A 25,766-nucleotide genomic window follows, 5' to 3' on the forward strand; every position below is an offset into this window, starting at 1 on the left:
TACAGCTCAGAACCAACAAAGCAACAAGAGCTTTTTTTTACGAATAATGGACCCAACGGACACACTTTATCGGCACATTCTGTCGTAAAACTTGCCTGCCACTATTCTTACCAGCGGTTACCTTCCTGATGTAGAGAAATCAGAGTCAAACACAAACGTCATATTACTGCCTTGGCTCCTACCAGTTGCTTGCATGAAAATATCGCTGCCTCCACAGTGCTCGTGATTCATGCTCGAAATATGATTCACGCTGAGTACGTCACTTCCCTGAGAGCTTCATGAATGGCAAATAGGTTTACAATTGTTACCGATTTCATACACATCCGTGATGAATTAATAAAATACATTATTTAAAACATTTAAATGACAACAGAAATATAAAAAAGAAATAAACAAACAACAGCTGATATCGTTTTCCAGTTATCAAAAGCGACATCTAACAGCAAACACACAGACTAGTTTTCGCGAGCAAATGTCAAAATTCCGCACGGAAGAAGGAAAAATATTTCGCGACCTCATTTCGCAAGAGGTGCATACTAAGCTTAAGACGTCAAAACCCTACAAAAAACAGCCCTGCATTCAACAAAACATCGAACAAAGTGGATCAGCGTAGGACGATTGTTAAGCAATCTTCTGCGAAGGAGTGCAAAGTTGATGCAAAAATGGAAATTAAATGCATTTTTCTAATGTGGTTTTTGTTTGAGGCGAAACTGAGTCAGTTCCTAACCCCAACTGCTGTCAAAATGTATGAACTGACAGCGGTTGGGGTTAGAACCTGACTCAGTTTCAGGTTCAAGCGAAATCGCCATAAGTTGATGCAAATTTGTTATACATTCCTAGAGTGATCTGCGAAGCCTTAGTTCACAGTTCATCTACTTCCCAATAACGCGCGCGTTAGATGTTTCATCGAGTTTTAAAGGAAAACAAAGAAATCGATGAAAAGTAGACAGTCGAAATGTCAGTTATCTTGTTTTTTTCCTTTCTATCTTCTCATACGCGCAATGTAAATATAAGGAAATACAAATTTTTGTATTTGATATAAGGCAAACGTTTGTTAGTTTTGTGTCACTTTGTGGTTACTTTATCGGTAAGTTATCAGCGTATTGTCATATACAAGAGGTAGGTTACTATTTTTTTTGATCTGTGAGTGGTGTCGGGGTATATTTTTGTTTATCGTTCCAATACACTACCATTTTCGGTTGGAATGGTAATTATTCCTCTGCAAGAGCATTAGATGTTTTATCTGAAAATTACGAGAATAATTAATTTTTCAAGGACGTAGTTGAAATAAAATATTAATTAAAAAAAAGTCGGGCATAGGTCCCTTTTATATAAGCGCATGTACAGTTTTAAACATAACAATAAAAATGTCACTTACGACATTTTGTTACGCGCGTATCTCCACATTGAAGCGGTTCTAATCTTGCAATGCAAAAAACTGAACACGTTAACATCATGTGGAAATCTATTGAATTATTTCAATCCACAAATACATGAAATGCATGCGGTTGCCACTTGAATATCCATTCGAGTGTGGGAAATATGGTTTTCAAATGAAATTCATGCGAACATGGTGTGTTCACATCAACAACATAAGAAATACCATTACCTAAAATTTCCAAATGAATTACACGTGAATGTCACTTTGTTTTACTTATAGATTTCATTGGCAGAAGAATCGGTCAAATCAATTGTTTTACATGTAGAAGTGCAATACATGTTGTTTCATGCGAAAATCATGTGGAAAGTTCATACTTTACGACTCAATAGCATGGTAATGAAAATTCAATGGATAAATATGTCGTATTCACGTGAAATTTGTATGAATTTAATTTGAAACACCACATGAAACGCTGTTTAATGGATTTTCATGTGAAATTCAAAGGGAAATCATTTCTTTTACTTTTCAACATGACAACGCACATTAAAGTTATGTTTAATTGCATATGGTTTTATCGGGTCGATTATTTTCAGTGTGATGTTATTACGACCGTCGGAAATCAAAAGGACGTATGCGTTGTTTGAAAAAATATGGTTAATAAAACCCCGTTTAAATAAATACCATTCCAGAAATCTTCGGAACCATTTCCTAACTATTCTTATAATACTCACCATATTGGGAATACTACTGATACATTCCACCATTATAATTGAACTATTATACTAACAAACCCCTTTTTGCTTACCATTTCCAATACCTTCTGTGTATCCTATATTGGAGATTTGTATACTACATTGTCCTTTGGCGCCAGAGGTTAATATTGCTCTGGTGGGCTTTGTTATTCGTACATCTGTTTACCCTGCTCCAAAAATCTGTAGTTTAAGATGGTCAAAAATCCTCGTCTAACAATATTACGGATATAGCTCAATTGGATAAAGTGTCAGTCCACTTAGTGTCAACGAAGCATTCTTCAGAAGATGGCGAGAGCAAAATAATAAAATTTCATCAATCGATAAAATTGAAATGTGAAGGGAAGAGATTTTTTTCTCCAGCAGGTATTTTATCCATCGCTAGACCTAAAATATGCATTCCACCATAATCTGTATGGTTCTTGAATGGTATGTTGTCAAACTGTATATGGAAAACAGCACATTTTGGTATGGTGACTGTTCTTAAAAACCCGTTGTTTGTATGGTCGAGTATGGAAAAACGACACTGGTTATGTTCGATATTATACTAGGCAATGATTAATCTATTGTTGAACGAACCATATTGAAAATGGTTTTGAAATGATTGATGCAATGGTTGGCATATGGTACACATTTATGCGGGACGAGTACGAACTTTTTTAATTTGATTAATAATTTGGTAGCTTGCCGTTTTTAGAGAATCCTTTTCGTGTGATACGATAGTAAGGGTCGAAAAGAGTGGTGTAGTGTAGATAACTCAGTTTGTGTACTTTTATCGCTTACGGCCTTTTGAAAACCAATCCGAGATATGTAGATAGAAAATAGATAGATATATAGATATATTTTTAAATATGATAAATTTTATGAATCAAATCTAATAAAAAAATAATACTAATTTTTTTTACGTGCCGAGTTCTTGAGTAAATTTACAATTCATTAGACCCAGCCAGAGCTCCGGCTGAACTTTACTTATTTTCAGTGTAGGATAGTTCAAGAGTGCTGATTCAAATGGTCCTTAGCCGTTGTGTGTCCGACGCGGTACCCGGGTACCTTTTTAAGTTTCAATTAATTAAATTCCTATGTTTTATCCATAGCTGGAAATTGAAATTTTGTGACATCTTAGAACTTCACTAAGTCAAGCTTTTGGGTTAATAATATTGTTGATATAGAGAGGGTGGGAGTGAGGAGGGGCTCCTGAATTTTTTTATTACGTAACAGGCCGACGTGGGTACCCGGGTACCCACAAAACAAAAATGCCCATAACTAAGGTAATATCCAACCGATTTGGATACTTTTGGCCGTTTTGGATTCAAGAACTCATCCACTTTTGGACTTGGTGAAAACGAATCGGGTTACTTCGTTCGGTTCCCGCGAATCCGGGTTTCCGGAAGCAGGTTCCAGAGCTGGAGTACTATTTGCGAACTTCAATGGAATACTAGCAATATGGGTATCAAAATTCTTGGAATTGCATCAGTAGGCCGTATCTCGTGGTTTTGGAACCATTTGGTGATTTGACCCAGGAACGGACATTCCGGAGCAGGTTCCCGTGGGGCCGTGAGTGGCCATTCCATTCCAATTCCATTTTTCAAATTGCCAAAGGGTTCCGTAACAATAAAAAACAGATTTCCGAGACAATTTGAAGAGTTTTGATACTCATATTGCTAGGGCATTACTAAAATTTACAAATCGCATCCTAGTACTGGAACATTACTCCGGAAAATCCGGATTACCAAAAACCAGATCCATTATTCCGGTTCTATTGTACAGAATCAAAAAGTAGACGAGTTCCTGAATCCAAAACATCTAAAAGTGTCCAAATCGGTTAAAGGAAGCCATAGTTATGAGCATTTCAATTTGTGGGTACCCGGGTACCCTCGTTGGCCTGTTAAAGGTTTTTTTTTGTTGGACACATAACTGTTAGTGACAAATGTAAACAAACTGAGTTATTTGCAGCGCAGCATGTGATTACAACAAAGCTAACGAATACCGAAAACCAGGATTCATTATACCCAGTATTTATCAAAATAACAAGCATTATATAAAAAGTCGCAAAGTTTTCATGATCATATTTTGAAATTTTGCACTTGAGACCTTTTAAATTGAAAGGACCTATGTGTGAAATATTTCAAAACCTCTGCAGCTGTTCATAGGCGCCATGCAAAAACGACGCATAATTCATTTTATTCTATGTTTTTCAAACTGCACATAGGTACCTAGTAAAAACGTCCTAAGCATCAAAATAAAAGAAATTATTTTCTTCTGTTTATGCGACTTATTTTCGAAGTTGAATTTAGAAAGTATAATAAATTAAATGATAATTGGAAAGCTTAATTATTCTAAAGTAACATGCCATTCGTTGGTTTTAACCACTTCCAGCCAATTGTTTGTTAATATAAACTAAAGTTTTCCGCAATTTTTTGACGTAGGACTTACGTCTTTCTTTACTATACTGGGTGTCATTTCAAAATTTTCAAAACGGATGCGTTACGTACACTTTGAACTCTAATAACTTTTCTCCTACTCAAGGAATTACTAATTTTGTTTCATAAATCGAAAGGAAAACGTTCAACGCTTGCTATTGATACCTTGTTTGCTATGTAAAACTTGTTTAAAAAGTTCAAAAACTACTTTTAATGCGAATCAACATTAATGCTAAAACCTATAAATATGGGTGTCACAGTTTTTCTCAAAGCCAGACGTGTGTAAGCCACAGAGCAGAACACACGTACGTGTGCTGCTCAACGAGAAGCTGCATTTTGACCACCAACCAAATCATAGCTACTGCCTTATCGCTGCCAACCAAGAACAGTCGTCGCCCTGCGTGAAATTCATTGCTCTCAGAAGTGGACAGAGTTACTAATTCGCAAGCTGCTCTTCCAGTGCCTGGTCCGTGAGATTGCACAGAATTTCAAAACCTACTCTTCCGGAGCTCAGCCGTAATGGCCCTTTAAGAAGCCAGCGAGGCCTACCTGGTTAGTTTGTTGGAAAATACCAATCTGTGCGCTATCCATGCCAAGCGAATAATCATCATGCCGAGCGGGAAACGGCGAAATAATATTCACAACAAACGGTCCTTATTAGGACCACAAAATCGTTCTCAGAAGAATTACAATTGAAATTTCCATTTCGTGCTTTGGAAAATAACTTCCCTCTTATCGGGTTAGTTATTTTCTATAATAATATCCGAAAAATGTGCGATAAAACCAATAAACTGACCAATTGGACGGAAGCAATAAAATACCTACAACAATTTGAGTCAGAAAAGTGATATTAACGGAAAAATGCTTCGATCGTTTCTAAGTGTTTGGCAGCTGAAGTTGCCGATTTGTTTTCCAACGTCAATTATTTGCGCTGTGCTGTACGGAACAGATTTTTGCGCGATTTGTTGGGAAATAATTAAAACAATTGTGTAGTAGATTCCGTAGATTTTACCGTAAATTTTGATAGAAATGATTTTGTAAAAGCATTAATTAGCCGTGCTTTGAATGGTGGTTTTTGCAAATCTTTCTAGAACATTAGTGAATGTGGAATGATGAAAATATTTTCATTTGTCGCACAAAGGGATGGACTACCATCTGCACTAAGAAGTTTATAAAAGAGATCGCATTCCGATATACAATGCTCATTCGATGTGAGCTGCGAAAGGGGAATGTTCGTGTATGTACGCAGCAGATGCGAATTCGGGCAAGGTTCGAATCGTTAGCAAGGATTCTCGTCTGGTATCACCAAACATAGTTATCTACAAACCGTTCTTTTTAGGATGAAAACATAATGGAGAAAGAATTGAATTAGAAAGTTCCATTTAATAACTTGCATTGAGTGTGCGCCTGTCAAGTCTGCTGTACTTTAGCAGTGACACATAAACCAATGTTTATCGAATTAATCTACAAACCCGTAGGTTTTTGCAAATCTTTCTAGAACATTAGTGAATGTGGAAACCCTGCTAGTAAGCGAATGCCACGCCAAAAAAAATGATGAAAATATTTTCATTTGTCGCACAAAGGGATGGACTACCATCTGCACTAAGAAGTTTATAAAAGAGATCGCATTCCGATATACAGTGCTCATTCGATGTGAGCTGCGAAAGGGGAATGTTCGTGTATGTACGCATCTGGTGTATGTAATCGTCTGGTATCACCAAAAATAGTTATCTGCAAACCGTTCTTATTAGGATGAAAATATAATGGAGAAAGAATTTATTTAGAAAGCTCCTTTTAATAACTTGGATTGAGTTTGCGCCTGTCAAGTCTGCTGTACTTTATCAATGACACATATAAACCAATGTTTATCGAATTAATCTACAATGCAAATCTTACTAGAACATTAGTGAATGTGGCAACCCTGCTACTAAGCGAATGCCACGCCAAAACGAATGATGAAAATATTTTCATTTGTCGCACAAAGGGATGGACTACCATCTGCACTAAGAAGTTTATAAAAGAGATCGCATTCCGATATACAATGCTCATTCGATGTGAGCTGCGAAAGGGGAATGTTCGTGTATGTACGCATCTGGTGTATGTAATCGTCTGGTATCACCAAAAATAGTTATCTGCAAACCGTTCTTATTAGGATGAAAATATAATGGAGAAAGAATTTATTTAGAAAGCTCCTTTTAATAACTTGGATTGAGTTTGCGCCTGTCAAGTCTGCTGTACTTTATCAATGACACATATAAACCAATGTTTATCGAATTAATCTACAATGCAAATCTTACTAGAACATTAGTGAATGTGGCAACCCTGCTACTAAGCGAATGCCACGTCAAAACGAATGATGAAAATATTTTCATTTGTCGCACAAAGGGATGGACTACCATCTGCACTAAGAAGTTTATAAAAGAGATCGCATTCCGACATACAATGCTCATTCGATGTGAGCTGCGAAAGGGGAATGTTCGTGTATGTACGCATCCGGTGTATGTACTCGTCTGGTATCACCAAAAATAGTTATCTGCAAACCGTTCTTATTAGGATGAAAATATAATGGAGAAAGAATTTATTTAGAAAGAATCTACAATGCAAATCTTTCTAGAACATTAGTGAATGTGGCAACCCTGCTACTAAGCGAATGCCACGCCAAAACGAATGATGAAAATATTTTCATTTGTCGCACAAAGGGATGGACTACCATCTGCACTAAGAAGTTTATAAAAGAGATCGCATTCCGATATACAATGCTCATTCGATGTGAGCTGCGAAAGGGGAATGTTCGTGTATGTACGCAGCAGAAGCGAATTCGGGCAAGGTTCGAATCGTTAGCAAGGATTCTCGTCTGGTATCACCAAACATAGTTATCTACAAACCGTTCTTTTTAGGATGAAAACATAATGGAGAAAGAATTGAATTAGAAAGTTCCATTTAATAAGTTTGCGCCTGTCAATTCTTGTATACATTTACCAGTGATTCATATAAGCAAATGTTTATCAAATTAATCTACAAACCCGAAGGTTTTTGCAAGTCCTAGAAAATCAGTGAATGTGGCAATCTCATTCGACATGAAATTTCCAGTAAACATTCATTCAAAAAGTGCATTGGCTCAAATTATCCATGAATGTCATATGATATGCCCAAGTTTAGTCCTACGTCAACACCGCGGTTACGTCCCGGACATTACCCACTCCTAGTTTTTTCTGCAAGACTTCTGTTAAATCCAGTGCAACTATTTACCATAGTAATGAAGAGCATTCGTATTCCGGTGCTCATTTTGTCCAAAACTTTGAAGATATTCAATATTCGTCGTAAGAGGTACCTTTTCTGAAAAAAGCCTTATGTGCAGCGTCGTATGATTCTTAGGCCAGAAAAAAAGACCTATGTGAAATGTCCTATAATTTTCAAAAGGACGCATCATTTTAAAGCGCTTAAAAACTACATTAGCACTAAACATTTCATGTTTTTAGTATTATTTACCTAAAGAGCATAGTCCATAGACTATATTGGCATAATTGTTTCATCAAAACACATCTTTGTTCTCTAATAGGAATTTGTTTTAGGTCCATGAAACTTCAGCCTCGTTTTTCTCAGTTCGAGCTCAATGTCACTTAGGACCTTTTGATTAAGTACTCTTGAGTTACACCGTGGGTCCGCATCAGCTGCTTTCATTTTTTATTCGTGGAGTGCTCCGCTTTATCTCTCTCCTCTCACGTGAGAATTTATAAAAAGAAAATAGATAAAGGGCAGCTCTCTTTGTTTGGCTTTGCATCAACAACACTTTAATCGATTCGAGTATTAGAACGGTGTTTCGCTGCAGTAATCGTCTCCGTAATCTATAATCATACGAGTGCGTTTTTGCAGTACTGTTGTCAACCTTGTGAATTCTTATTTTGCAGTATCAATAGTTTAACACGTTCAAACGTTCAAACACGTTGTAAGAAATAGTTAAGCTGGTAGAAAATCGACGTTTGAATCTGGATGCGGTTGGGGAAAAAGGAGATCTCCGAATAATTTCACTCAGGTAACCTAAAGAACCTATCTAAGTATACGCATAAACAAAATAAAATGTTGACTGAATACTAAGTAAGAAATGAGTGAAATAAGCTAATTCGATGATTGACCTTTACTGCATTGAATTGCAATGAGATGACCGTGAGAATGAATGCACTGTTTCTTTTGTTGTAGATTTCGCACCTAAGAAAAAGGGCCGCCCTGGTGAGCTGCGGGAAAGGGCACGACCATGACCTGGGATCATCTGGAGCGTGGCAGTTCTCCGGTGGACTGGTGCGAAGGGAACTATCTTATTTCACCGAATATTGCAGAATTTGTCAACACGGTTAGTGAGGCTTTGTTGTAGAATTAAATCGTTTCATCTGTTCGGAATTTTGCTGCAAGTGAAGATTCATTCGTTTGCTTATATAATTGCATGTACTGATGGCGGTAGATTTATGTGTTAGTATCACTTCTATGATAAGGCAACTGAACGCATGTATATAGAGCAGTTTTTAGAAAAACAAGATGTAACAGATGTGCAATGTATAATTGCCACACAAATGCTTATTAGCTCTTAGCAAAGCGATAAAATTAGCGAAAGCTTGTTTGCTCTAGTAGTTTGACACTCGTTTATCAGTTTCAATTGGGTGTCGTTTACATCGAATTTGTGTGTATATAGAATTAGTGATAGGTGCAACTGTGACTTAGTACTAGTTACTGATGCGAAGAACGCTAGAAACCAACCTTATGATTGGTATTGTGCACTCTCGTTCAAAAAGACGTCAATTTCATTTTTTCCGACTCGGATTCCAAATTCTCATCACCAAATCAGAGTTTCTGTGCTTGCCTGCCGAAACATCACTCGGAATTAGCCAGGTTCATGCAAGATATATGACTTTTTTTGGATATATTGTCTAAATCGTGTTTACTTTTGTGCTAGTTTAGATTTATCACCTAACTGACACCAAGATGATGTTAGTTACTGATGAGGACAATCCAAAACGTTCACATCATTTAAGTAAGTCCAAATTTCAATCCCTTTTCTTTTTTTGCTGAATATTTCGCAGATAAGCAACGTTCTGTTTCTCGTGGGCCCTCCCTTTTTAATTTACCTCTTCAAAGACTATGGTAAATTCATCCAACCGGCAATTCACATGATATGGATCCTGCTGATAATCGTCGGGTTAAGCTCCGCTTACTTCCACGCCACCCTGAGCCTGCTGGGTCAACTGCTGGACGAGTTGACGATTCTGTGGGTTTTTATGGCTACATTGAGTTTGTTCTGTCCACGGCGACACTTCCCGCGCATTTTCAAACATTCCAGGTAATGGATGCTGTAGTTGTATTCGTGTAGACATGTTCTAAGACGGGTTTCGTTTTAGGAAACGCTTTTGTGTCTCGATGAGTGTGTTCTCTCTGACGGCAACTGCTTTATCTGTATGTTATCCAGCTATCAACGCATTTGCACTAATGTTACTGGCCATTCCTGCCACGTATCTTATCTACAAGGAGTTGCAAATGTAAGTCTGTTCGATTTAGCATCTGCGTGTAAAATATTATCATTAAATTCTTTTGTAGAGTTAAGGACAAACGCGTCTACCGATTGGGCGTCCGAAATACCACAGTTCTGCTGATTGCAATAGTTTGCTGGATCAACGACCGAATGTTCTGTGATGCGTGGTCTCGATTAAGCTTCCCTTACTTGCATGGATTCTGGCATATTCTGATCTTCATTTCAGCATATCCAGCGTGTGTATTGTTTGCGTACTTTTTCGTCAGTGACGAACGGCCGGAAAGTAGGCCACAGCTCAGGTACTGGCCACATAATGATTTTGAACTTGGAGTGCCATACGTTTCGGTCAACTGCTGCAAGAAACTGGATGACACAATTTAGGAATATGCGTCATAAATACGCATTATGAGCAAGGTAGAACGATGCTTGAATTGTCAAAAGGTACAAAAGCAACGGATATTGTATATTATGCCCCAAAGCCAAAAATAAGCTATACATGCTAGAACTCGATTCAGCCAAATTTGTAGATACATATCAGAGCTAAATGATTACTTAGATTTTAAAGTTTATAATTGTAGGTTTTCGATTCAACTAGGTGATCTCTATGTTATTAATTCATAGCTTACCCGCTGTTTCAAACAGCGTTTTGCAGCATCACACTAGTGATAGATATTGTGAATTTTACTTTTATTTATTTCTTGTTGGTAATGTTCGAACTATATTTAAGGACTTCGGCTTTATGCGAATGTTATTGTAGTATTAGGAAAAAGCTTTAAGTAGTGTTGAATTTCAAAATTACCAATAAATATACCTTCCAAAATTAAATTTGTTTCATTGTGTATTAACCCATTATATCCTAGCGTATGAAATTTCATACGCAGAACTATCCATCGGTTTACGCGTATTTACTACAGAATTTTGGCATCTAACTGCTTTTTTATTGCACTAATGGGATCATTGCACCTCATGTTTCATTGTGAAACAAGACAACTGCCATTTTTTATAATTTTGTTTACATTTTTGAACCATGTATAGTTGGGGCAAATGGCGGCTGAAAAGTAAGCAATACATTTAATTGAATTTTATTGTTGGAATTCGTGCTAATAATTCCATTATGTGACAAAACGTTCCTACAGGTGTAAAAGAAGTGTTGTCTATCAGAAAATCCGAAGAAATATGTCAAACAACTTAAAATTTGTTGTTTTTATTTAAGCGTACGAATTTTTTTGCACGAGATATTTTCATTCTCAAAACCATTTTAAGCGGTGATTTTATTTTTCCCATAATCCTTGATACATTTTTTGGTGGAATTGAAGATATCACTGCATTTGGCTCACTTTTTGAAACCCCTGGGTTATAATGGGTTAAAGCAGGTTCGACCATCAAAATTTCCGAAACTGACTCAGCAGCAGAGTTAAAAATATTCAAATTCATTGAATGAAAATCGATCATATTCAGCCGCATTCATTTTCAATATTCAGTGACGCAGCTGAAAACGTCAAACGAACAAACCGCCCATTCATCCATGCAGATTTTCATTCGGCTTCGATTATTACACGAAGCGACCGTGCAGCAACGAATCAAACGCATCAAAGTAGGCCCTGGCACAATGTAAGCGATGATGATTGTGGTTTCATATGCTTTATCGGCATTTGAAAACATTTTCCTAGATAATTAGTGTAATGAGTATATTGTACGATATTCAACTGAATGAATAAGATGGATAGTTGAATGAATATTTTTCCTATTCACCGCGAGTCGCAACAGGGTCATTTTCATCCGTCAAAAAAGAGCTTTGATTATTTTTAACTCTGCTCAGCAGGTCTAAAAAGGAGAGCAGATTACCGCAAAATCTTTGCAAGCTACAGTTTCGTGAAACAGCGAAGGTCTTGAGGACGTTGTAGAAGTTCGTTCGGTCGAAAACAGATTTAAGCACACAGCTACGATATATAGCAACCAGTTAAATATATTAGCTGTTTATGATATGTTGGGCATAAAATGAAAATTATTCCGAAATGGTTGTCAAAAAACAATGTACGATGGGATCAAATTTCTCCAAATAATAAGCGATGTACTTTGCTGTTATATTATAAATTTTAAAGAGGTCAAATGTTGCTAATTTTATTATTCGCTTCATTAAAGCATCGTAACAAAATAAGCCTGAAAAATAATACCTGTCAGTGAGAACTCCTACCTATATAAGAAAATGCACGAGTTCCGTCAATCCTTTGCATCAAACTTTGCCCTTTCCCTGTGGAAAATGCCGATATGTTCGACAGCCTTTGATTATCACGATTGCCTAGCTGTCTGAGTCAGATGATAGATTCGAGGAGCACACGTTGTCACTGGTTGTATTGAGCTCGTTCTGGTGATGGTGGTAACGGCGAGCTTCGTCAAACTTTTGGCCCCGATAGATAACTGAATTTTTGTCCGTTTCATAGATCTTAACTTCGTACAAAAGTTCCGATTTTGGCATGACTAGCTTCAGGCTATCCCAGATAAATATGGCTACATTCTCGGTGGTACTCGGCTACAAATGTCATGGTCAAAACAATCGCATCATTTTGAATTATCTACCTCGGAAATGCTTACCAGATTCTTGAAATACGGAACATCTTTGTCAAGATTGAGATGATCAAGCTTTTTCATAATTGTTTGGTCCATATATTGCTTCAAATCCGTAATGTTCATGACCATCCCCGTTTTTGCCTCTACCGGTCCTCTTACAGTGACCTCGACTACAATAAAAAATGAGTTGTGCCCACTGTTCCCTTAAACAATAATACACCATACATACCCGTATAATTGTGGCCATGCCCGTTGGGATTATTGCATTTTCCGTAGACCTGTCGATTCAGTTCCTCGCTCAGAAATGGGCTGAAACATGCAGGATAACAATCTGTGTTAGGCGTAACTAGTGGTTTATGTTTACTCCGTCAACTACAAACCTATGCAAGCGATGGCAAGCACTAAAGCTTTCCTTTCGGGTTAGATACACCATCGGGACAGTCATTGTGTTTTAGTAACGAACTAATGCACAAAAAATAGTTTAAATTGATTTAAAATAATGTTTAGCAGTTCTGATGTTTCTTCACTTTCGCTTGTTTTTACTTATAAAGAGCTCCAAGTCGATATACTTACCGAGGTAGCGGCAATTTATAAATTCACAGCACTTTTGTAACAACAGCGCTGTCCAAGCGACAAGCATAGAACTAAACAGAGTGGTGAGCATTTTAGGGAAACCGACCTGATTTTGAATCCTATACAAATACTGAAAATAAGTACATGGTAGCGGTAACCATAATGCTGTGATAGAACATTTTCAATAAATAATGAAATTTACCATGAATAATTACTAAAATATATAAGAAATTGCTTGAAACTACACGCAGAAAAAAATAGCATATTTAAACCAAAAATATGTGTTATTGAATCCAATCATTTATTGTTTATCACTTTAACAAACAAACTTATTGGTTTGAAAATATTTTTTTATTAGAACAACAACAAATTTTTGCTTTCAATAAATACATTTTTAGCATCAATAATTTTCTTTTAATTTCAATAAAATAATTATTGAAAAACGGAACGATAATTTTGTTTTATTAAAACAATAAATAAATTTTATTGAATTCAATAAATAATTTTATTGTCTCCCGACCAATAATTTAATTTATTGAATTTAATGCATAATTTTATTGAACCTACAAATCTTTTTTCTCCGTGTACCATTCGGTTAAGAAATATTCATGGTAGTTTTTACAGAGGTGAAAGACACTGAGAAACAAAAATATGCATAGTTGCACGCAGAAAAATGTATTGTAGGTATAACAATATTCTGGTTCAAATTCAATAATAATTGTTATTGTCTTAGGGCTAATAATATTCATTAATTGATTCAATCCATAATATTGTTATTTCTACAATAAATTCTGGTTTTGACGTTTCTAGATTTTAATCACATTATCGGTTGAATCAACAATAAAATTTTTGAAACGATCGACACTGTGTTATTGATCGAATGATGTGAACACAATTAGTTCAACAATATTCTGTTGTTGAAGCAACAATTAATATATATTAAATGTTCTGGCATCACTGGCAGTTGCACCATTGCACCCGTGTCGAATTGACAGATGCAACAAATTTGTTGTCATGCTGACAGACGACGAAGTGCATCACGAATGTAGAGCGAGGGAAATGTCAGAGACAACATAAGTAAACAAACAACATAAGAAGGAAAGCAGGATAAAAAAGACCATTTTGAAAGTGATAGTAGTAGAATAGTAAAATACGTTGGAGTAAGAAATTAGAAGTTGTGAGCAAGGAAATTATTCGGATAGCGGATAGATTGCAGATTAAGCTGTACTTAAGAAACTAAGATCCAGAATACATACGCGGAGGCAAACACTGGACAAGTACGAACGGTACAGTTGAGATTATCAATTCCAAGATAAAACGAAATAAATTGCGATAGACAGCGATAGAGGAAGGAAAAGAGGAAGCTGTAAAGTAAGGAGAATAAACAATTTTTGATCTGCACAGTAAAAAAAAGGCGGATTTTCAAAAATCTTGTTTTCGCCTGCCGTCCGAACAAAATCAAAAATTGTTTCTCGGATAGTGTGCAGGATGGCTTCTTCTCCTTCGAAGCAAGAAAAGTGTCTGTACTCCAAACTAGCGGAATCCGATGACATCGATTGGGTTCAATGCGAAGAATTTCAGTATTGGGCTCATTTCTCGTGCGCAGGTGTTAACCAAGAGGTGGCGAACGTTAGTTGGCGTTGTCCGCGATGCTCTCCGCAAAGCGCCCGGCGTCTTAAAGTTCCAGAGACTACGGCTAAGAATCGCAGGAAGAAGTCCGCCCTGAATAGCGATGCAGGGTCCGATCGTGGAGCTGGTTCCGTCTTAGACCTGACTGAGCAGCAGTTGGAAGAGGAACAGCTAGCAATGGAGATGGCCTTTGCAAAGCAGATCGAGTTGCGGAAGCAGTGTCGTGCTAAGCAGCAGGTTTGGAACGAGAGGCGGATGAAGCTAGAGTGGGAGATGCGTGAGCAGGAGCTACAAGCGCAGCGTGAAATGGGGCAGCGGCAGCTAGAGCATGAGCAGAAAATGCTTGACTGCCAATTGGCCGCAGAACGTGAATTCTCGAAGAAGCGGGACGCTATTCGGAAACAGTTCGACGACAGCATTAATAAGGTCAATGCATTGAAGGGCAAATATGGAGCTGTCAGCGGTGCTTCTGCCTCCAATCCGGAACAGAAGGTGGATGACTGGATGCTGGATTATCGCGGAGCCTATCCAAAGCAAGGATATCAGCAGACGGAAGACAAACTCGCGTGTCCGAAGAAGGTGCCGTTAGATAAGTCGTTCATTGTCGAAGCCGGCCAATTCGAGCGAAGTGACGAAGATGTGAGGGACGGTGAAGTTTCGGAGGTCCCGCCGAGTAGATGCAGTCGAACCAGCTTTCAAAGGTGCGGAGATGGAAACGGGTCGGGGTGTATCGTGGGTCGTATTACAAGAGATCAGCTAGCTGCTCGCAAAGCGGTCTCTCAGAACCTTCCTAAATTTAAAGGGGAAGCAGAAGTTTGGCCGTTGTTTATCAGCAGTTTCGAGTACACGACTGCAGCTTGCGGATTCTCAAACCTCGAGAATTTGAAGCGTTTGCAGGACTGTCTACAGGGTGACGCACTTGAGGCGGTCAGGAGTCGGCTAGTGCTACCGGACTCTGTTCCGGATGTGATCAGAGATCTTCGGAATCTGTTCGGAAAACCGGAGAAGCTGCTCAGAACGTTGCTGTCGAAGGTGAGGAACGCGCCGTCACCGAGAGCTGATCGATTGGAGACGTTCATCAGCTTCGGGATAACGGTGAAGCAGTTATGCGACCACCTTGAAGCGTCAGGACTCTGCGACCACCTAAACAATCCGATGCTGGTGCAGGAGTTAGTTGACAAGTTGCCACCGAGTTACAAACTGGATTGGGTCGGGTATAAGCGAGGGAAGGTGGACAGTCCGTTGCGAATGTTCACGAACTTCACAAATGACATCGTTTCGGATGTGTCGGAGGTGACGGAGTTCTCGACATTGGCTCTAAGCGAGCGCGAGCCTTCGCGAATGGGGAAAGGAAATTCCCGAAAGAAGGAGTTTGTCCATCTTCATGACGCGGACCAGGTTTCTAATGAAATTCAAAGAGAGACAGTAACTAAGCCGTGCTGGATCTGTAAACGAACGGATCATCTCATCAGGTGCTGTGAGGAGTTTAAGCGGATGAACATTGCCGCCAGGTTGAGAGAGGTTGAGCGACAAAACCTGTGTGGTCTTTGTTCGAACAAGCACGGAAACAGTAGATGCACCTCGAAGATTCGATGCTTCATGCAAAATTGTCGTGGAGGCCATCATCCACTTTTGCATCGAGTGGAGGAATCGGTGCGGCTGCAGAAGGTAGAATGCAATGCTACCGAAAAGGCAGATAGTGCGGTTATTTTTCGTATGATGCCGGTGACGCTTTACGTGGGCAAACGACAGTTCGATACTACTGCGTTCTTCGACGAAGGGTCGTCGGCTACGTTGGTAGATGATCTGGTGGCCAGGCGGCTGAAAGCAGAAGGTACTCTAGAGCCGTTGATAGTGACGTGGACGGGCAATATCAACCGCTTTGAGAACGATTCGAGGAAGGTCGAACTGATGATGTCGACGAAGGGTTCGAAGGAGAAGTTTCCGCTGTTCAACACTCGAATGGTATCAGAGTTGGTACTGCCGAAGCAGAACGTGCGATTCGCAGATGTGGTAAAAAAACTAGGAGTGGGTAATGTCCGGGACGTAACCGCGGTGTTGACGTAGGACTAAACTTGGGCATATCATATGACATTCATGGATAATTTGAGCCAATGCACTTTTTGAATGAATGTTTACTGGAAATTTCATGTCGAATGAGATTGCCACATTCACTGATTTTCTAGGACTTGCAAAAACCTTCGGGTTTGTAGATTAATTTGATAAACATTTGCTTATATGAATCACTGGTAAATGTATACAAGAATTGACAGGCGCAAACTTATTAAATGGAACTTTCTAATTCAATTCTTTCTCCATTATGTTTTCATCCTAAAAAGAACGGTTTGTAGATAACTATATTTGGTGATACCAGACGAGAATCCTTGCTAACGATTCGAACCTTGCCCGAATTCGCTTCTGCTGCGTACATACACGAACATTCCCCTTTCGCAGCTCACATCGAATGAGCATTGTATATCGGAATGCGATCTCTTTTATAAACTTCTTAGTGCAGATGGTAGTCCATCCCTTTGTGCGACAAATGAAAATATTTTCATCATTCGTTTTGGCGTGGCATTCGCTTAGTAGCAGGGTTGCCACATTCACTAATGTTCTAGAAAGATTTGCATTGTAGATTCTTTCTAAATAAATTCTTTCTCCATTATATTTTCATCCTAATAAGAACGGTTTGCAGATAACTATTTTTGGTGATACCAGACGAGTACATACACCAGATGCGTACATACACGAACATTCCCCTTTCGCAGCTCACATCGAATGAGCATTGTATGTCGGAATGCGATCTCTTTTATAAACTTCTTAGTGCAGATGGTAGTCCATCCCTTTGTGCGACAAATGAAAATATTTTCATCATTCGTTTTGGCGTGGCATTCGCTTAGTAGCAGGGTTGCCACATTCACTAATGTTCTAGTAAGATTTGCATTGTAGATTAATTCGATAAACATTGGTTTATATGTGTCATTGATAAAGTACAGCAGACTTGACAGGCGCAAACTCAATCCAAGTTATTAAAAGGAGCTTTCTAAATAAATTCTTTCTCCATTATATTTTCATCCTAATAAGAACGGTTTGCAGATAACTATTTTTGGTGATACCAGACGAGTACATACACCAGATGCGTACATACACGAACATTCCCCTTTCGCAGCTCACATCGAATGAGCATTGTATGTCGGAATGCGATCTCTTTTATAAACTTCTTAGTGCAGATGGTAGTCCATCCCTTTGTGCGACAAATGAAAATATTTTCATCATTCGTTTTGGCGTGGCATTCGCTTAGTAGCAGGGTTGCCACATTCACTAATGTTCTAGTAAGATTTGCATTGTAGATTAATTCGATAAACATTGGTTTATATGTGTCATTGATAAAGTACAGCAGACTTGACAGGCGCAAACTCAATCCAAGTTATTAAAAGGAGCTTTCTAAATAAATTCTTTCTCCATTATATTTTCATCCTAATAAGAACGGTTTGCAGATAACTATTTTTGGTGATACCAGACGATTACATACACCAGATGCGTACATACACGAACATTCCCCTTTCGCAGCTCACATCGAATGAGCATTGTATATCGGAATGCGATCTCTTTTATAAACTTCTTAGTGCAGATGGTAGTCCATCCCTTTGTGCGACAAATGAAAATATTTTCATCATTCGTTTTGGCGTGGCATTCGCTTAGTAGCAGGGTTGCCACATTCACTAATGTTCAGTTAGGTTCACTCACTCGGAGCCGATAGTTGTTCTCAACACAAGCTCCGCGTTTAAAAACCCAAACTTTCGCCCGGTCCACGCCACCCATATAGCTTCCGAAGTTCGGGCTCAGCCTCCCGGTTAGTATACCAACTGGCTTCCGCCCGGTCCGTTACGCGAGTGCGAAGTGCCGTGTATCATCAGTGCGAAGGCTACTCGAATTTTAAGCGGTAAATTTAAAATCGACTTTCCCACTGATACCAGGAGCACAGACTCCGAAGGAGTTGAGCGATAGCGCGTCTCCATCAAACCAAAAGTACAAACCGTGGTCAACCGTCCGCCTCCACCACGAGCATTGGTTTGAACAGTTGCACGTGCGCGCACGAATTCAAACCGAAATAGTGTAATCGGCTCCATAGGTGCCGGCGGTAGTGTAGTGCAGTGTAAAGGGTGCAATTTTGAAAGAGCCAACTTCCGCCCACTTGACCCCATAAACAACCCAACTAATGGGGGAACCTCCCCCTCTCCCCACCCCGGGGAGCAGCGGCCCATCTTTGAGTCGGACTTTGCCAGGGTACTTAAACTCTGGCGACATAATTGACAAGCAGACTCTGCTACTGCGAGCAAAATCATTGGATGGTGATTCCGATGCCCGACTGACGACTAACCCGTTCACTATTTTGAAATCGGTTCAACGTGTGCTAGGATGCGATCCGACAAAGGTGGTTTCGACCACAAAAGAAGGTAGAGGGACCCGCTATGTCTTAAGGACGACATCGAAAAAGGCATATAACGCTCTGATGAGTTTGAACGAGCTGATCGACGGGCAAAAAGTTGAGGTGGTTTCTCACCCCACTCTCAACATTACTCATGGTGTCGTTTACGATATCGACACCAAAGACATGAGCAACGAAGAACTTCTTCACGAGCTGAAAGGTCAAGGAGTCACAGCAGTGCGTAGAATCACCAAGCTGCACGAAGGAGTAGTAAGCAATACTCCTCTGGTGGTGATATCTTTTAGTGGCTCAACCCTCCCCGACTACATTTACCTCGGATTGGTACGCACCAACATCCGGCCCTACTACCCATCACCCATGCTGTGCTACCGCTGTGGCAAATTTGGACATGGTACTAGAGTGTGCCCCAACAAGGAAACTTGCTTGAACTGCAGCATGAACCACCCATCAGCCAAAGATAACCCATGCACCCAAGTCTCGAAGTGTATAAACTGCAGCGGAGAGCACTCAACAAGAGCAAAAGAGTGCCCCAAGTACATGGAAGAGGTAGCCATCATTAAAGCAAAAGTTTCCCTAAACCTTTCCTTCCCCGAAGCAAGAGCTCTAATAACACAAAAGCGCAAAGGACCAAGTTACGCCGAACAAACCCAGAAAGGCACGGAATCGAAAGACAACGAGAAAGATTCCACTATCGCTAGACTGAAGGCGGAGCTCATTCGGCTAAAGGGCGAAAAGAGCAATCCGCCAAAAGATGACCGGGACGATGAGATATTAAACCTAAAAAACCACCTGGCGGAGGCCGTTCGCCAGCTTAGAATTGCCAAGCAACAACTCACCGAGGTAACGAAGGAAACTAGCAAAGCTAACACTTCACCGAAAGTAGAGCAGGGAAACGTCAACAAACTAAACCCGACCACCATGATATCGACCGAATGTAACGTAGTAGCCGCAAAACAACAGCGAGACCCCCGACTTCGTGACGAACGAAAGCAGCAAAGAAATCGTAGTCGAGCAGGCGATGGGGATAAATCCCGAAGCCCTATCGGAAACAAAACAGATACAGCACCACCGAAACAACAACGGACAACCCGAGCGAATTCCCGCAACAACAGCCCTTCACTAACCGGACAGTTGAACATCTCAGACACTGAAACGACGCAAAACTCCATGCCGCAAGCGTCTTTCGTAATGTCCGACTAGCTCTACAACGATTACAGCAACTGGGGATACCAATAAAAAACAACGAATTCAACAGCAACATAAAACAAAGCCCGCCTGTGTCGACCCTGACCGGGGAAGTTCCGGATACGTCCGACGCACCCTCGGCGGCTGTTGACACAGGACCATTGGAGTATCAACAGGAAAGTACCTTTAACATCCCCATTAGCATTCCATTTACGCATTCAACATCCATCTCAGGACAACCAGACATAAATCCAGAAAATCCACCAACACAGCAATCCCAAACGACGGGAACCACGACCGCCTCCAGCGCCCCGCATCTTGTCGGGCCCCAGAGTAGGCGATCTTCCCGCCTGATCTCAAAAATGACACCAGTACCAGGAAAACCAAGCGAACAACTCCACTGCAATGAGAACCGGTTCAGGTCTCCCGATATCTCCGCACCTGGCGGACCACCGGGAAGAACTCTCAGCCGGGAAACTCCCACTCACCAACAGCAACGAGTACGACGAGACCTCAGTCCGGTTCCCGGTTGCTCTTGGCATCCGGTACGTTTTAAACCATCCAGGAATCCAGTAGTCACCAATCGTGACGCCCACTTCCCCGTGCCGGCCCTGACCGGGGACGTTCCGCCTTATAGCGATGCTCCCCCGGCGGCTGCTGGTGCGGGAGGCCCGGGCACATCCCGGGTAAGTTCATATCACCATTCCAACCGACAAGAACAATTCAGCGCCACAAACTCTTTTTCAAGGAATGATCGAACTTCCGACGTTGCGCTGACCACTCGCTTTAGAAAACGATACCAAAACCTACCCGCAACGCAACGCACAAAAACCACCGACACAACGCCTGTGGACCCCTTGCCATACCTCCCGCGGTCATTGGAAGGGACGTACGCCAGACCACCCATCAACAACTGCAACAAAAACTACCCCCTCAACACCAACAAAGCGCACGAAACCGATAGCTTCCTGTCAAGGAAGAAAGCCTCTTCCCCTGCACCAGCCCTGTCCGCGGACGTACCGGCCCTCACCGACGAGCCTTCGGCGGCTGCTGGTGCAGGGGGCCCGGCTACCCCCCGGGTAAGTACCATCTCTCGTTGCTTCTCGCCCGAACAATCGTACGGCCCTGAACCTCTTCCAGACTGCATACCATCGAGCCCGCCCAGCCACCGATCACACAGCAACAACAGTTCCAGCGAAGAGACTCTGAGTGCCTCCGCCAACCACCACAACACTCCTCCCTCACGAGATGCTCCTCAAAACCCAGTCGCCCACCGTCACAGTAGAACGGCGCTACAAAAACACCCGGAAAACTGTACACTCGCAGTCCAGTGGAATCTAAACAGCCTCCGAGCCAACCTTGGAGAAGTACAAATTATCGTCGCACGAACGGAACCCATCTGCCTGGCCTTACAGGAAACTCACCTAAGGGACAACAACAACCTCGCCTCTTGGTTTAGCCACCGATATACATGGGATACCGCAAGAGGATCCAACATTTACCAAACTATCGCACTCGGAATCAGAGCCGACATCCCGTCCGAAACCATCCAGCTCAACACCGAACTAATCGCAGTAGCGCATAGAATCCTCTTCCCGGCGAAATGCACAATCGTCTCCATCTACATCCCACAAGAAGTCAACGACGTCGGGAATAAACTCCGGAATCTAGTCAGACAACTGCCAACCCCATTCTTAATAATGGGAGATCTCAACGCACACCATACCATGTGGGGCTCCTCGAAGTGCTGCCATAGGGGCAACGCCATCGCCAAAGTGGTGGAGGAAACCAACGCCATCACCTTGAACGACGGAAGCATTACTTTCCTCAGGGGTCGAGCTTCATCTGCCCTTGACGTGACGATGTGTTCCAGCTCGATTGCAAGTTCCTGCGGTTGGGCAGTACTGCCAGATCCAGGGAACAGTGATCACTTCCCAATTTCAATATCTTACGGTCGCTCACTCCCAACCACATCCCGACGCAGGCGTTGGATCTTCGAACAAGCGGACTGGTCTGTATATGAAGAAAGGATACTGGATGCAATTGATCGCGATCGACAATACTCGCCAGAGGAGCTAGCAGAAATTATGTCCGAGGCCGCAACACCATGCATCCCACGAACAAAAGGTACCCCACCAAAACGTAGTGTCCATTGGTGGAACCCTGAAGTCGCCAACATCCTGAGATCAAGGCGGAAAGCTCTTCGTGCCCTGAAGAGAACCACACCCAATAACCCTCAATGGGAAGTACTCGCAGCAAATTTCCGCCATCTAAGAACCACCGCAAGAAAAGCAGTAGAAGAAGCGAAATCAGCGAGCTGGTCTCGCTTCCTGGACGGTATCAACGCAGACTCCTCTACAGCTGAATTGTGGCGAAGAATCAACGCCCTCAACGGAAAACGCAGACAAAGAGGCTTCACACTTTCCCTAAACGGCACCGCAATAGTAAACCCGGGAGAAATAGCCAACGAAATTGGAAGATACTTCGAGTCACTATCATCTAACGATTCACGTCCCACCAACTTCTCAAAACGAAAAGAAACCCTCGAACTCTCGCCAATCACTTTCATCCCTGACTCGAGCCACACATATAACCGGCCTTTCTCCACCAATGAACTGGCGACAGCTTTAGGCCGCACCCATGGAAAATCCACCGGCCTCGACGACATTGGGTACCCCATGATCAAACATCTACCCCCAACTGGAAAAAGAGCGCTCTTAGAAGCCTTCAACAGGATCTGGGAAGGCGGGCCCTACCCAGACAGCTGGCGGACCGCACTGATAATACCGATCCCCAAAAGGAACCAGGGAAGCAGATCTCCCAGTGACTTCAGGCCAATAAGCCTACTCTCCTGTGTAGCCAAGACATTCGAAAGACTGGTCAACCGACGACTCACAAGTGTATTAGAGGAAGGAAACCTGCTGGACCGCAGACAATTTGCGTTCCGAAAAGGACTCGGTACCGGAGTACACCTAGGGACATTTGGAGAAATCATCAACGACGCACTGGCCGACGGGTTGCACGCTGATATTGCCATACTCGATGTGGCTAAAGCATACAACACCGTATGGAGGGAAGGCATACTTCGACAACTACACCAGTGGGGGATCCGGGGGAATCTTGGCGCTATCCTCCGGCAATACCTTTCAAACCGAAGTTTCAGAGTCGGCATAGGCGGTACACTCTCTGATCTCTACAAAGAAAGTAACGGCGTACCCCAAGGATCTGTATTGGCTGCGACACTGTTCCTGGTCGGAATGAACACAGTCTTCGACTCCCTACCCAAAGGAGTATACATCCTGGTCTACGCAGATGACATCATCCTCATAGTCGTTGGAAAAAGTCTCGCCATAATCCAAAGAAAACTCCAAGCAGCAGTTACCGCGGTCGGACGTTGGGCGAATTCCGTAGGCTTCAGCCTATCCGCCCAAAAAAGTGCTATCGCACACTGTTGCGGTTCTCACCACATCGCAACTGGCCGACCAGTGACACTAAACGGCAACATCATCCCATTCCGGAAGGAACCGCGAATACTAGGAATAGTGATCGACAGGAAAATGACCCTACTTCCACACTTCCGCCAACTCAAAAAAGATTGTGAAAGTAGAAAGAGATTAGTACGAGCCATCAGCAACCGACACACCAGATGCAACCGCAGAACGGCCCTCAACGTCAGCCAAGCCCTCATCAACAGCCGCATTTTCTACGGACTGGAACTAACCTGCCGGAACATCGACGGACTCATCTCCATCCTTGCACCATTGTACAACGGGGCGGTAAGACTCGCTTCAGGCCTGCTTCCCAGCACCCCAGCAGAAGCTGCCTGCGTCGAGGCTGGAATACTCCCCTTCCGGTGGGAGGCTGCCGTCGCGGCACTTAAAAGAGCACTACTCTACTTAGAGAAAACATCTGGCAACGACTGCTCCATCCTCAACACTGCGAGAGACATCCACGCCAACTACACCAGTGAACCCCTACCGAAAATCGCTCGGCTACATCGGGTCTGGGACCGACCATGGTATGACAGAGGTCCCAACATAGACACCAGCTTAAGTCGGAAAATCAAAGCAGGTGACCCCACAAAACTCGCGCGGATCGAGTTCAACAAACTTGTCAACCAGAAGTACAACAATCACCTACATCTATTCACCGACGGTTCCAAGCTAAACGAGGAAGTAGGAGCAGGAGTAAGCGGAATCAGAGCTGGTCTATCGCTTCGCTTGGCAGCTTCTTGCTCTGTCTTCTCAGCTGAAGCAGCTGCAATCTTCACCGCAATCACCCAAAAACCCATCGATACACCTACGGCTGTATTTTCGGACTCCCTTTCGGTCCTAACTGCGCTCGAGACTGGAACCTCCAAACACCCGTACGTGCAAGCAATAGAAGCTAACTGCGACACCCTCACTACATTAGTGTGGGTCCCCGGCCACAGCGACATTAAGGGCAACTGCGAGGCAGACCGCCTGGCAGCCATCGGACGTAAAGCCCGCACCATGATCTCCCAAGAAGTTCCTACCTGCGACATCATCAGAGCATTCAAACAGAAAGTAGAAATCGAATTCACCAGGTACTGGCAGTCATCCCAAGGACACCTACAAAAAATCAAAGGCACCCACCAAAAATGGACAGACCGAGACAACATGCAGGAACAAAAAGCTCTCTCCAGACTCCGAACTGGACACACCAGAATCACCCACGCGCACACCGTGTCCAACGTCCCCCCTCCCATCTGCTCCACATGTGGGACCCGGAAAACGGTGGAACACATTCTCATTAATTGTGTAGAATATCGAGATCTTCGGACCAGAACTGACCTTCCGCTATCCATCAGAGACGCCCTGTCCAACGACCCGGCCAGAGAGGAAATTATAATCTGTTTCCTTAAAGGCGCCGGCCTCTTTGACAGTTTATAAAACTAACCAAACCCACAATTATGCAACACAGACAACCAAGAATCTCACCAACAAATACTACGTAAAAATTTGTAAAAATACTTGTAAACTCTGTAATCCTCTTTTTCTTTTTATGGGCGAATGACCTAACGGTTAAAACCCAAAATAAACAATAATAATAATAATAATTCACTAATGTTCTAGTAAGATTTGCATTGTAGATTAATTCGATAAACATTGGTTTATATGTGTCATTGATAAAGTACAGCAGACTTGACAGGCGCAAACTCAATCCAAGTTATTAAAAGGAGCTTTCTAAATAAATTCTTTCTCCATTATATTTTCATCCTAATAAGAACGGTTTGCAGATAACTATTTTTGGTGATACCAGACGATTACAT

The 25,766-nt window shown here is 41.8% G+C and overlaps 2 protein-coding genes across 3 annotated transcripts; one reads left to right on the forward strand and one right to left on the reverse strand.

Moving 5' to 3' along the window:
* Positions 1-8,294: 8,294 nt before the first annotated feature.
* LOC131679091 (alkaline ceramidase) lies at positions 8,295-10,893 on the forward strand. 2 transcript variants are annotated; one of them, XM_058959647.1, is made up of 6 exons: positions 8,295-8,390; positions 8,459-8,583; positions 8,748-8,898; positions 9,623-9,879; positions 9,938-10,075; positions 10,134-10,893. In XM_058959647.1, exons 3-6 carry the CDS (start codon positions 8,803-8,805, stop codon positions 10,447-10,449), a joined length of 807 nt encoding a protein of 268 aa, XP_058815630.1. In that variant the 5' UTR covers positions 8,295-8,390; positions 8,459-8,583; positions 8,748-8,802; the 3' UTR covers positions 10,450-10,893. The 2 variants fall into 2 exon arrangements, with proteins under 2 accessions (XP_058815630.1, XP_058815629.1); XM_058959646.1 differs by having other exon boundaries at positions 8,333-8,583.
* Positions 10,894-12,130: 1,237 nt separating this feature from the next.
* LOC131684951 (6-pyruvoyl tetrahydrobiopterin synthase) lies at positions 12,131-13,180 on the reverse strand. The gene is made up of 4 exons (XM_058968244.1): positions 13,017-13,180; positions 12,866-12,945; positions 12,661-12,806; positions 12,131-12,598 (listed from the first exon to the last, which is right to left on the reverse strand). The coding sequence occupies exons 1-4, from the start codon at positions 13,079-13,081 to the stop codon at positions 12,368-12,370; spliced, it is 522 nt and encodes a 173-aa protein (XP_058824227.1). The 5' UTR covers positions 13,082-13,180; the 3' UTR covers positions 12,131-12,367.
* Between the last annotated feature and the right edge of the window lie 12,586 nt (positions 13,181-25,766).

The sequence above is a fragment of the Topomyia yanbarensis genome, chromosome 2, assembly GCF_030247195.1.
Source record: "Topomyia yanbarensis strain Yona2022 chromosome 2, ASM3024719v1, whole genome shotgun sequence".
In the NCBI taxonomy this organism is placed as follows: Eukaryota; Metazoa; Arthropoda; class Insecta; order Diptera; family Culicidae; genus Topomyia; species Topomyia yanbarensis.

Bases quoted from the DNA above. Each gene is read 5' to 3' on its own strand.
- LOC131679091 (XM_058959647.1), top strand. From the start codon at position 8,803: ATGACCTGGGATCATCTGGAGCGTGGCAGTTCTCCGGTGGACTGGTGC. The intron at 8,899-9,622 runs GTTAGTGAGGCT...AATATTTCGCAG, and splicing joins TTGCAGAATTTGTCAACACG to ATAAGCAACGTTCTGTTTCT. The intron at 10,076-10,133 runs GTAAGTCTGTTC...ATTCTTTTGTAG, and splicing joins ATCTACAAGGAGTTGCAAAT to AGTTAAGGACAAACGCGTCT.
- LOC131684951 (XM_058968244.1), bottom strand. From the start codon at position 13,081: ATGACTGTCCCGATGGTGTATCTAACCCGAAAGGAAAGCTTTAGTGCT. The intron at 12,946-13,016 runs GTTTGTAGTTGA...TGCATGTTTCAG, and splicing joins GCTTGCCATCGCTTGCATAG to CCCATTTCTGAGCGAGGAAC. The intron at 12,599-12,660 runs GTAAGCATTTCC...TGACATTTGTAG, and splicing joins TTCCGTATTTCAAGAATCTG to CCGAGTACCACCGAGAATGT.